Source organism: Macrobrachium nipponense, chromosome 32, assembly GCF_015104395.2.
Source record: "Macrobrachium nipponense isolate FS-2020 chromosome 32, ASM1510439v2, whole genome shotgun sequence".
Taxonomy (NCBI): Eukaryota; Metazoa; Arthropoda; class Malacostraca; order Decapoda; family Palaemonidae; genus Macrobrachium; species Macrobrachium nipponense.
Genome location: NC_061094.1, coordinates 69784377 through 69797267, shown reverse-complemented (window position 1 = coordinate 69797267; position 12891 = coordinate 69784377). Strand labels below are relative to the sequence as shown.

General features: G+C 38.2%; 1 protein-coding gene across 1 annotated transcript; it reads left to right on the top strand.

The window, feature by feature from the left end:
* Positions 1–6802: 6802 nt before the first annotated feature.
* Positions 6803–12072, top strand: LOC135207462 (cylicin-2-like). The gene is made up of 3 exons (XM_064239187.1): positions 6803–6979; positions 10047–10144; positions 10840–12072. Exons 2-3 carry the CDS (start codon positions 10055–10057, stop codon positions 12070–12072), a joined length of 1323 nt encoding a protein of 440 aa, XP_064095257.1. The 5' UTR covers positions 6803–6979; positions 10047–10054.
* Positions 12073–12891: the final 819 nt, after the last annotated feature.

Sequence of the window (12891 nt, the reverse complement as noted above, 5' to 3'; positions counted from 1 at the left end):
TTTTTTTTTTTTTTTTTTTTACTTTTTTTTTTTTTAGGTCACAAAGCATCATTTTCATTCCTTTCAAACCTGGGCGTTTATTCTCCTCACTATCACATTTATGCTGGGAAATATGCTTATCTGTCTGTCATAATCACGAATTCAGTTTTCTTGGTTAATATAAATTACCGTTAGAACAGTTTCAGTACGTTGGTGAGTTTGTTCTACATTGCCTAAACTCAAAAGCTCTTAATTAAGCTGATAGCAAGTTAGCCATCACGCCAACTGGCCATTAACTTCACTACAGGACGGATATCAACAGTTTTATATCGAGTATTTGTATCTCAGTATCGTGGCATATTCTTTAGTCTACCACAGAATAAATATAAAAATCTTCTGTGTTTTGGTCAACTCTCATTTTAATTGTTTCTGGGAATGGTGTCAATAATCTCTTGGAATGATGCTAATAATCTCTGACAGTGGTGCCAATAATCTCTGGGAATGATGTTGATAATCTATGCCAATATTGTCAGTGATACACAGGAATGGTGTTCATAGTCTCCAAGAATGGTGTTAATAATCTCTGAGAATACTGTCAATAATCTCTTGGAATGCTGTCAATAATCTCTTTAGATAATGTTGATAATCTCTATCAATGGTGTCAGTAATCTCTGGTAGTGGTGTCAATATTATCTGGAAATGATGTCGGTAACCAATGAGATGGTGTTAACAGTCTCTAGGAATGGCGTCAGTAATCTCTTGGAATGGTGTCAATAATCTCTGAGAATGGTGTTAACAACCTCTGGGAATGGTGTCAGTAATTTCAGTAATCTCTGGGAATGGTTGTAATTATCTTTGAGAATGGTGTATATCTCTGGAATAGTGTCAATAAACCCTGGGAATGGTGTCGATAATCTCTGGGAATGGTGTCAGTAATTTCAGTAATCTCTGGGAATGGTGTCGATAATCTCTGGGAATGGTGTCAGTAATTTCAGTAATCTCTGGGAATGGTGTCGATAATCTCTGGGAATGGTGTCAGTAATTTCAGTAATCTCTGGGAATGGTGTCGATAATCTCTGGGAATGGTGTCAGTAATTTCAGCAATCTCTGGGAATGGTGTCGATAATCTCTGGGAATGGTGTCAGTAATTTCAGTGATCTCTGGGAATGGTTGTAATTATTTTTGAGAATGGTGTATATCTCTGGGAATGGTGTCGATAATCTCTAGGAATGGTATTGGTAATCTCTGGGAATGGTGGTGAATTGAACACATAATAGAAGACTGTATTTATCTCTTTTTCTAGTTTACTATCAACTGATTTTAATTTCAGTCCTTTTAGGAAATATTACTTTCCCCAGGTTTTATCCTGTTTTTCCTAAGCCCACCACCAGTCCACTAATGTTTTTCAGTAGTCGCATAATACAATGTAAAACATTTTTCCCCATATCCACAGATGATGCAAACGCGCTACCATTCTGTTATCAACAGATTGGTAAAATTAATGAGGCGTTTCTCGCAAAATCTAACAAGCCAACTACGACTGAATATAGAACAATTCTTTTACCAAAATCTCTCTTGACCTATTTACCGTCTTCTCCAGCAATTGTTCCCTCAAGCACGCACTTCGAGAGCAGATACAGCTCAGAGAATGGAAGAATGGAGAGACAATGACATCGTTAGGCTGATAACAGCGGCGAATCGCTGGGGAAGTCCTACAGTCGGCGAGGACAAAGATGATTCTCCCGAAAAGATGAGAGAATTTGTATGTGTATCGGGCGGGGACGGGGGGGGGGGCGGGGGGTGCGTTCCGTTATCAGTCCGAGCTCTTGAAAGGTAGGCGGTGGATCATGAGATGCCAAAAAACACCTTTCGAATAGTAAATAGATTTAGAAAGAGGACAAATTCCGATTTGACATCCAGGTGCCGTGCCGTCCGATTGACCTATCGGTTCTGCCTTGGTCAGACGAGACTGACAGACGAACTAGACAGACAGACAGACAGCAGGCACTGGAAGGACAACCACGTTTGGCACAGACAAACAGCTTTGCGTCATTTTTGTGTTAGAAATGAAAACAGAGTAATTCAGGTCATTTTTGGGAAACTTGGATCTTCTTTTAGGGTAGTTTTTGAGATCCGAGGGAAGGGGAAAGCCAACGAGTGCTGACTGACATATAGCCATCTCAATAGTTTTCTATGACAGAAAGCTAATGGACAAGTAGCAAGATGATAAAGAGGTCATTGCCTCTAGTCTGACGACAATACAGGCGTTATCACCTGCCAGAGAGGCGTGTTTCCTTATCGAAGAAGAAAGGGAGTGATTTCAACATTCCGGCGTTTCCGCTTTATCGTTGCTTATCTCGGTCGTTGATACGAATTTTGTACTCATAGGAACGTCCTGAATTCTCTGAAATTCCCTCTGTGCACCCCACGTGGTGAGGTGAAGGCATTCCTTACGGTTCTTCGCGGCGTCCCTTCCGCCCCTAGCTGCCACCCCTTTCATTCCTTTTACTGTACCTCCATTCATATTCTCTTTCTTCCATCTTACTTTCTGCCCTTACCTAACGAGTGACTCATATACAAATTCCAAACCTTTTTATATCGTCAAAAATCCTTTTCAGTTAGGAATGACCTCGTAGGTCCCAGCGAAGTAAGCAGCTGTTTCCAGAATAGCTTAAACAAGGGCTTGATGCCTTAGGAAGGGCGCCCTAGGGGCAAACACTTGTCTGTATAACGCCGTGACTTCTGAGGGGGGAAACAAACAGCAGAGTCATCTAATGCGCACTGATCTGTAATGCCTTAATTTCAACTGTGACACTTCAGTATCTATCATATAGTATGTATATTATATATATATATATATATATATATATATATATATATATATATATATATATACGTATATTTATATATATGGTATCGCAGTTCGTTTCCCACTACCGGACATCATGATTTCTTTCATATTTCTTGGAAGTTGTATCTCGAGGCTTCGTATAGTGGCAAGCGTATCCAAAAAAAGAGCAAAGAGTTTGAGAAGGTAAGAGAGGGCATTGTGGCTATTGCATTTACACATATATATATATATATATATATATATATTATATATATATATATATATACTATATATATCAGAGGAAGGTATCAGATGTTAACGTAATTTTTCAGTTTTTCTTTAGTCAACCTTGTGATTTTGTTAACATTTAATATTAAGGCATTTAGTATTTAAGTATTTATTTTTAAGGAAATTTGTATTGTATATATTACGAAAGTTAAGTTGTAGTGTGGTGATTTTGTGCCTCCTCCCCGCTCGTTAAAGTTTTTTAATTACCCTTTTAACACTCATATCTTTTTTGTTTACGTTTGGGTACGTGACTGGAGTCCTCGGTGAGGGAGGTGAGAAGAGACAGAGCGAGTGTTTGGGCAGACAGTTCGGGCTTTCTACAGAGGCTGTCCCTTTTTTTGATCTGCAGCTGCCGCACTTACAATATCCTATCAACGCTTTTGGGAGTATTTTGAGCCGTCCTTCGCAGGTACACATCTGGCCACCTGCGGTGTTGTGTACGCTGTACTGACGTATTTTGAGTGCTGTCCTTCGAAGGTACGCTTCCGGCCACCTGCGGTGTTGCGTCCTGCTTGTATTGCAGGTGATTTGTGCCACCTGCGGCCTTATCTTGCTGCCACCTCAGTGGAAGATTTTTCCTGAGGTGTTAGGAGCATTTGCTTTTCCAGGACGCCTTGGAACTTATTGCAGCTGTGGGGGCCTTGATGCCCGTCAGAAGTCAAGTAGGGAGACAGATCCCAGGTAAGCGTTCCTTTTTGTATGGTCGTGCAGGACTTCTCGACTCCTCCTTCCTGGTGCTTCTGTGCTCCCCTGTTAGCAGAGTTCTGGAATTATCGGGATCACGGCCTACTGTAAGGCAAGACATTTATTATTAGTCTGGAATCGCGGACTCCCCTTCTGAGTGTGAGGAGATATTTTTTTTGTTATTATTATTTATATATAGTTATCTCTTATAATGAACTGTTGAGGCAGTTGGAATTTGTTGCCCCTTTTGTTTGTTTTGTTATAATTATAAATTCTGATGATATTAACAGCCTCGTGGCTTTTATATTATTGTTTATATAATAAGTTTAGATTATCAACATAGGTAGGAGATTAAGTGTTTTCTCCCTGTTACTCTTCACCTTCCTTCCCCAACCTATTTTAGTTATAGGTATTGGTTATTTTATTCATTTTGATCTGGCACGTTTATATGGTATATTTTGATGTGTTTGCATTCATGTGTTTCTCTCTATTATCTCTGTTTAGGGCTTAGTTTTTAGTAGTTAGGAATCCCAAGGGATTATTTAAGGACTAGAGTTTGTCCTTGACAGTCACAAGGTTGACTTTGATTATTTTTGTTTGTTAATAAATATTGTTGAGTTTTCCTGAGTGTTTTCGTCTCCATTGACCATTTTTGCTGGATACTCTGTTTAACAACACTGAGTGTACATCCTTTAGTGCACACAAACCTGCACCACGGCCCAACAAGGGTCGTAACAATATATAAAGGTATAAGCCACGAAGGAAAGATAAACAACGGAGTTTCTGCATGATCTTTCGACTCAACGTCATTAACTTAGCAAACTGACTTACATGAGAAATTGAGGGTACAGGGAAGGTCGTATAAGTGACAGATAGGGATTATAAGGAGATTAGTACCTAGAATCCGACACACCTGGAGAATGAGTAACCTTTCCAAACAAACAAAAACATGGGTACAATTTAAGAACAAAAAGATTAAGTCCAACTGCTCACACACAGGGACAAGACAATTAAAGGATTACACGGGACGACAGCTGACCACATTCAGTTATAGATATATATATATATATATATATATATATATATATATATCTATGTGTGTGTGTATGTATAACTGAATGTATTATATATATATATATATATACTATATATATATATATATATATATATGTGTATAACTGAATGTAGTCAGCTGTCGCCCCGTATAATCCTTTAATTGTCTTGTCCCTGTGTGTGAGCACTTGGACTTAATCTATATATATATATATATATATATATATATATATATATATATATATATATATATATATATATATATATATATACAGGGTGGGCCAAAAGTAGCCTCACAGTTACTTCATGAACTGTTTCTCATTCAAAGTACTCTTCAATAGAAAATTAATACTGTGCCATTAATACATGCTACTTATTTTTATCCTTTTCATGTCACTCATTCTTAAATATGCCACTTATTCATGTCTGAAAAATTTTATGCGTTTAATAAATTATTTCTTATTCTGTTTTAACTGTGAGGCTACTTTTGGCCCACCCTGTATATATATATATATATTATATATATATATATATATATATATATATATATATATATATATATATATATATATATATCTGTTAAAAATGACAAGTAGATTTTATATATATATATATATATATATATATATGTATATATATATATGTATATATATACATACATATATATATATATATATATATATATATATATATATATATATATATATAAGGACGAAAGCTCTCGGCTACAAATTTCTGCCTATTATTTTTCCCGTGGTATTCGCTTATGACCTCTGATTTCAGGCATTCAAAACGTCGCGTAATATTTAGGCGTTTTTTTATGACTACTGAAAAATAATGTTTAACCCTTTTTTTTGTATAATTTCTGAACTCTTTCTTCTTTGTCGGGAGGGCAGAGTTTAGGGGTCCACACCAGGCTTGTGGCCTCCTGAAAGCAATGGCCTGTGTGATACAATACTGGATTAATCTAAGGCAGCTGACCAATAAAGTATTAAAATTCACTCTAGCAGGATTTCCTAGAATACAGATGACTGTAGTGTGTTCGTGTGTGTGTGTGTGGGCTGTTTGTTTTACTCTTACAGCATTTTTAAAATATTCTACATTTGCCACCTGTCGCTTCAATCAGGTTATTGAACCTTGTGTTAGCGTCGGGGTTATAACTTTTACTTTTCATATAATGAGTAGTTATTATTATTATTATTATTATTATTATTATTATTATTATTATTATTATTATTGGTCTGTCACAGTCCTCCATTCGACTGGGTGGTATTTATAGTGTGGGGTTCCGGGTTGCATCCTGCCTCTTTAGGAGTCCATCACTTATTATTATTATTATTAATTATTATTATTATTATTATTATTATTATTATTATTATTACACCAGATCATGAATGGAATTTTCTTTTAAACTCAACTGTTTTATGTTCATTCCGATGTCTTGCAAAGTATTTAGTCCTGGGCTATCCGAAATACTATACTAGAGAGAGAGAAAAAAAATTTTTTTTACACAATTACTGACACCAGAGAGAGAGAGAGAGAGAGATCCGAAATACTATACTAGAGAGAGGGAGAAAAAAATTTTTTTTACACAGTTACTGACACCACAGAGAGAGAGAGAGAGAGAGAGAGAGATAGAACTCTTAACGTGATACCTCCTCGCAAGTAATTGTTCCAAATGAATAAATTTACAGGCACCCAATGTTTCGCAGCGGTCATCACTATCAGGGGTAATTGATATTTTTCATGCCGATGTAGTTTCTGCCTGGGGTCCAGCGTTACTAAAAAAAGAAAAAACAACAACAACAACAGCAGTTATAAACAGGTGTCGGCGCCATCGAGAGATTTGATAGAAAAACACACCACTCACACACCTGTTTGTATCAGAGTTGTTGTTGTTCTGACAATATCGGTGCAAGACCGCTTTTATGTTTACAATCTAGTCTAGCTGCGTAGGAAGTTGTTGTATAGGTATAGCACGGTCCAGATAGAACCCTTCTAGACTGTGAGGTATATAGGCAGGCAGGAGAGGTCGCTTCTGAAAGGGTAGCGTAGTCCCCCTACGAGTGAAATACCGAACCGCGAGTCTACAAGTGATGCTAGCGACTGAGAATTGAAACACTGACGCGTCGTCGATTCGTACAAGTAAGTCCTTTACCTTCTCATTTCGAATAACAGTGGAGAGCTTTCGTTTCTAGCGTTTTTTAAGAGACTCTGTCATCAGTGCTGGCAGTGATTGATAACAGTTTAAACACGCTCCCGACGCTGTGAAGATTGATACACACGTCATACACACACATCTCCAAAAAATCTTTTTAGAAGCATTCCGCATTTTCGACGAGCAGATGTGGATGTAATGACGGTGTCTTAATTCTGCGATCAGTCAGAATAGGCCTATAGTAGATTCACATCACCCGTGCATTTAATGTCTAGGCCAGTCCCTTACGACGCTCCTGATTGGCTGTTGATAAGCCAATCACAGGGCTGGAAACTCTCAGTCTCTCCCTGAGGAGAAGTGGAACATACATCCTGCCTATCTGAATTCTCTCTCGAGAGAGTGAGAGTTTCCAGCCCTGTGACTGGCTTATCAACAGCCAATCGGGAGCGTCGTAAGGGACTGGCCTAGACGTCAAATGCACGGTTGAAGTGAATCTACTATATTTTGCCTGATATATTGCCTTAATTTTTCTGCCTTATTCATTTTTAAACTACCATTTTTGTATGTCAGCCATCAGTCGGTTTTCTCGTTTAAAAGTATTGTCTTATCGTGTTCTCTCTGTTAAGTCTCTTTCCGTCAAAGCTCTCCCTGTTAAAAGTGAACGACCTTTGTGGATTGCTCCGCGCATGCGCACACATTACGAAGGATAACATAAATAATTGTAGCGTAATAATACCACGATACGTAAAACCTGTATATGTTTGTATGGTGTTTTTACGTTATATGGAACCAGTGGTTATTCAGCAACGGGACCAACGGCTTTACGTGACGTCCGAACCACTTCGAGAGTGAACTTCTATCACCAGAAATACACATCTCTAACACCTCAATGGAATGCCCGAGAATCGAACTCGCTGCCACCGAGGTGGCAGGTCAAGACCATACCGATCACGCCTCTGAGGCGCTCTTAAAACCTATAACTCCATTTTCCGTAAACCAATTCCCCAACACCAAGAGAACTTATAATTATTATTGAATAAATATAAGTACGAGTAAAGTTGACGTTTTTAACAATAAATCTTCTCGTAAATAATGACAATTTCATTTCGTCTATTTTGGGGAAGCGAGTTTCCCCGTTTATCTGAAATTCATACGAAGTTCAAAGAATGAATGTACTACCGCCATGTCGTGTATTCCGTGATGTGTTTAGACAACATGCATGTCTTCGGAACTCATCCGTCGTGCACCTGTAACCTACTGACTCTTTCTCTCTCTCTCTCTCTCTCTCTCTCTCTCTCTCTCTCTCTGGAATAGTTTAAAAGAAAGCTAGACAAAATCATTAGGACACTGTGAATGCACAGTAAAACCTGCTCCTACAGATAAGTGAGCGCACGATGTCTCCTCGGATGGACTAACAAGTCTTTCAGACATCCTTATCCTTGTAACTCCTTGTAACTCTCCATCTCTCTCAGATCTAAATTCCTTTTGTCTCGAGTTTTCCAAGATCCCTTTGTGTAGCATAAAATCTAAAAAATAGATTCTAAAAATAGTTAAGTGGACGTCTTATGTAATTATAAGCGCCTCAGTAACGTGATCGGTATGGTCTTGACCTGCCACCTCGGTGGCCGCGAGTTCGATTCTCGGGCATTCCAATGAGGTGTTAGAGATGTGTATTTCTGGTGATAGAAGTTCACTCTAGACGTGCTTCGGAAGTCACTTATAAAGCCGTTGGTCCCGTTGCTGAATAACCCCTGGTTCCATGCAACGTAAAAACACCATACAAACAAACAAGCTATCCCCATAAGGGGGTTAGTGCCTTCAGGTTACGACATTCGGTGCACTGTACGCATTACTTAAGGATCTTTGCAGCGTCCCTTCCATGGCCCCTAGCTGCAACTACTTCCATTCCTTTTACTGTACCTCCGTTCATATTCTCTTTCCTACCATCCCACTGTCCACTCTCTCCTAATAACTGTTTCACCGTTGAATGGCCTTCGTTGCCCCAGTGCTTGGCATAATGCCAAAAATCTATATAAATCAGATGAAAAAATCAAATCAAACTAGCAAAACTGTAAAGAAATGTTTTTGATGCACCTTAGGCATATTCCTATGGACTTCCTCTATCAACTAATTCCTCGTTGGACAAGTGGTTTTCGCGCTCGCCTACCAATCCGGTGGTCCGAAGATCGATTCCCCGCTCTGCCCACGTGGAATCAGAGGAATTTATTTCTGGTGATAGAAATTAATTTCTCGATATAATGTGGTTCGGATTCCACAATAAGCTGTAGGTCCCGTTGCTAGGTAACCAACTGCTTCTTAGCCAGGTAAAAATATCTAATCCTTCGGGCCAGCCATAGGAGAGCTGTTGATCAGCTCAGTGGTCTGGTTAAACTAAGATATTATTAACTTTTCCTCCATCAACTGAGATGTTTCATAACACATAATTAAATATAGCCTCCAAGCGCCTGTCTATATAAGCCTGGCTATAATCCTTATTGAGGATAACCGAACATCGGGTCATTAACACTACAAAGCGCCTCCGTGGCGTGATCGGTATGGTCTTGGCCTGCCACCTCGGTGGCCGCGAATTCGATTCTCGGGCATTCCATTGAGGAGTCAGAGATGTGTACTTCTGGCGATATAAGTTCACTCTCGACGTGGTTCGGAAGTCACGTAAAAAGCCGTTGGTCCCGTTGCTGAATAACCACTGCGTTCCATGCAACATAAAAGCACTATACAAAAAAACAAAACAATTAACTCAACAACAATCAAATCAGGCTTTTTAGAGCAGGAATTACAAACGCATCATGACGATGAAAACGAAGCCACTTTTCCTTGCGCCAGGTGTTCTGATTGTCTTTTGTTCTGATTGATATATTCATTTTTGTTTTTTTCAGACACACCTGATCGGCCAAACCTGTTATTTATTCATCTCTACTATAACGCATGTCCTTAATCAAAGCCGTGTGGGTACAATGAATATAGCGTAAACAAAATTGTGTTTGGTGCAAATAACACCAGTGAATTGTTTACATCAATCATATTCCGTTGCAGAAATAGCGATGAGAGGGACGGCCGTCGTTGCTCTTCTGTTTTTGTGGGCGGCTGCTGCATCTTCCTCCTCCTCCTCTTCTTCTTCTTTTCTGTCTGAGGTGAGAAACCAGGGCAAGAGTTTCGAAATACTGATATAAATATATAAATTAGCTTTCCTAGATATTGTGACCCAGCAGGGTCTTCGGAGGTCGTTACCCAGGACTGATATTTATTGGGGGTCATTATCTTTATGATATTTACAGACTTTAGACTTTTGTTTATGTTTTTTTACCGTCATCCAAGACGGGATTGTACTAAACACGCCACAGCAAAGGTAGATCGGAAAGCTCGCCCCTCTGAAAAAAAAATCCTATAACAGACGCTTATATATATATATATATTATATATATATATATTATATAATATAATATAATAATATATATATAATATATCCTTAAATCCACGTAAAAAGGCGAGTGAGAAACGGGACTTGGAGCAAACACTTTCGTATTATATTCTTCATTTTCAATTTCAGACACTGTATAAACTGAAAATGTAGAAAATACTACGAAAGTACTACTTGTTCGTGTTTCGCTTTCCTTTCTACCGTGGATTTAAGGACATTCCCAAGTACGTCTTCCTTCGTGCTTCATTGGATTATATATATATATATATATATATATATATATATATATATATATATATATATATATATATATATAATTTCCCTTCATTGCTGTAATGGCCACCTCCTTTCTATTGTACCCTTTCTTTTTTTATTAATCTTCTTTTTCTTCTTTCATCCCTCCTTCAGAAGAGAGCGAAACTGTCCCAGGAACGGGAAATTGAACACCTAGAAGAGACCGGCGCCCTTCGTGACGCGGTCGTCGACGACGACGACGACGACGACGAGGTCGTTCCGTCTTTCTCTAGAGGAAGCGAACAGGGGGAGGAGAAGAAGACGGACAACCCCGATAAACAGCGTCGCAGAAGAAAGCGGTCGGAAACGGGAAGAAACGGCAATGAAACGAATGATGAGCTTCCGAAAGACGACGACGACGACCCGGAAGTGAAAAAGGAGAATTCGGGAGGGAAAGACGTCGTCGGTGTTGGCGAGAAGAAAGATAGAGTTGGAATAGAGATGGATAAAGGAAGGATGAACAGGCCGGAGAAGAGGAAAAAGGAAACGGGGAAATTATCGCTGAAAGTGAAAAGGGAGATTTCGGGAGCGATAGACGTCGTCGGTGATGGTGAGAACGAGAAGAAAGATAGAGTTGGGAAAGAGAGGGATAATAAAGGAAGGAAGAACAGGCCGGAGAAGATGAAAAAGAAAGCGGGGAAAGGATCGCAGAAAGATCAGGTGAAAGGACTTGGTGTGGCCAAGAGGAGAAAACTCGAGGAGAAGAAACGGCCCGAGAAAGCTAAAGACAGGAACACCTTAAGGGAGAGAAATCACGCAAAGAAAACCCGGGATAAAAGGAAACAGAAGAAGAAGAAGAAGAATAAGAAGGAAACGAATGATATTCGCAAGACGGATAAGAGAGTGAGTGGAGGAAGCGGGAATAAAGAGGCTGACTGGATGAAGCAAAATCGTAAAAAGGAAACGAGCCGGAAAAATGCAGACGTCGGTAAGAAAGGGAATAAGGGGAACAAGAAAGATAGAAAGAGGAAACAGGATAAGAACCGACAGGCTGCAAGGAAGAAGAAGAAGAGGGGGAAGAAGAAGAAGAAGAAGAAGAAGAAGACCCAAAGACCAACAAAGACTGGTGAGAAAGAGAGCCACAGAGAGGACAACCAAAATGAGGAGAATAAAGGAGAAGGAAAAACCCATATCCCTGATATAGACGAGGCCACCGAGGACTCCGGGCTATCGAAAAACGCTCCCAAAAAGACCGTCGGTACCAAGAAAGGGCCGGCGAGACCTCACAAAGCCCAGGGGCAACAGGGTCACACAGGGTCGAAAGTATCGGAAACCAAAGGTGGCCCGCTAGCGAGGTCGTGTCTTGCGTCCTGTAAGTACTTGTGCTTTCTTCCTTTGCTTAAGTAGAAATAATTTGCTCTCTTCCTTTGTTTAAGTAGAAATAATTTGCTCTCTTCCTTTGCTTAAGTAGAAATAATTCCCTTAAGAAATAAGGGCTTAAAATACCTACATTCAGGATATTTAAGTGATTCACTTTTTAAAAAAATGGCTAAATATATTTACATTCAAGATATTTCAATCATTCACTTATTTAAACAATGGCTAAAATACTTACATTCAAGATATTTCAGTCATTCACTTATTTAAAAAAAATGTCTAAATACATTCAGGATATTTAAGTAATTCACTTTTTAAAAAAATGGCTAAAATAGTTACATTCAAGATATTTCAATCATTCACTTATTTTTAAAAAATGACTAAAATACTTACATTCAGGATATTTAGATAATTCACTTTTTAAAAAAATGGCTAAAAATATTTACATTCAAGATATTTTAACAATTCACTTTAAAAAACATATATTTTTTATATTTAAATACTTCACTCTAAAAAACAAAGTTTAAAAATACTTATTTTCAAGATATTTCAATAATTCACATTAAAAAAATACTTCTATTTCTTTTATATTTAAGCACTTCACTTTAAAAAAAGGCTATTTAGATAATTCACTTATTAAAAAATGGCTAAACATACATTCAAGATATTTCAATAATTCACTTTTTTTTAATTCATACAGTTTTCATAGTTAAGTACTTAACTTTTTGAAAAAATAGCTAAAAATACTTTTTAGAAAATGGAAAAAAATACTTTTTTAAAAATGATCAAAAATACTTTTTTAAAAAATGGCTAAAATACTTAACTTCAAGATATTTAAATAATTCAATG

Coding starts and splice junctions, on each gene's coding strand:
- LOC135207462 (XM_064239187.1), top strand. CDS start 10,055: ATGAGAGGGACGGCCGTCGTTGCTCTTCTGTTTTTGTGGGCGGCTGCT. Junction 10,145..10,839: donor CTTCTTCTTTTCTGTCTGAG/GTGAGAAACCAG, acceptor TCCCTCCTTCAG/AAGAGAGCGAAACTGTCCCA.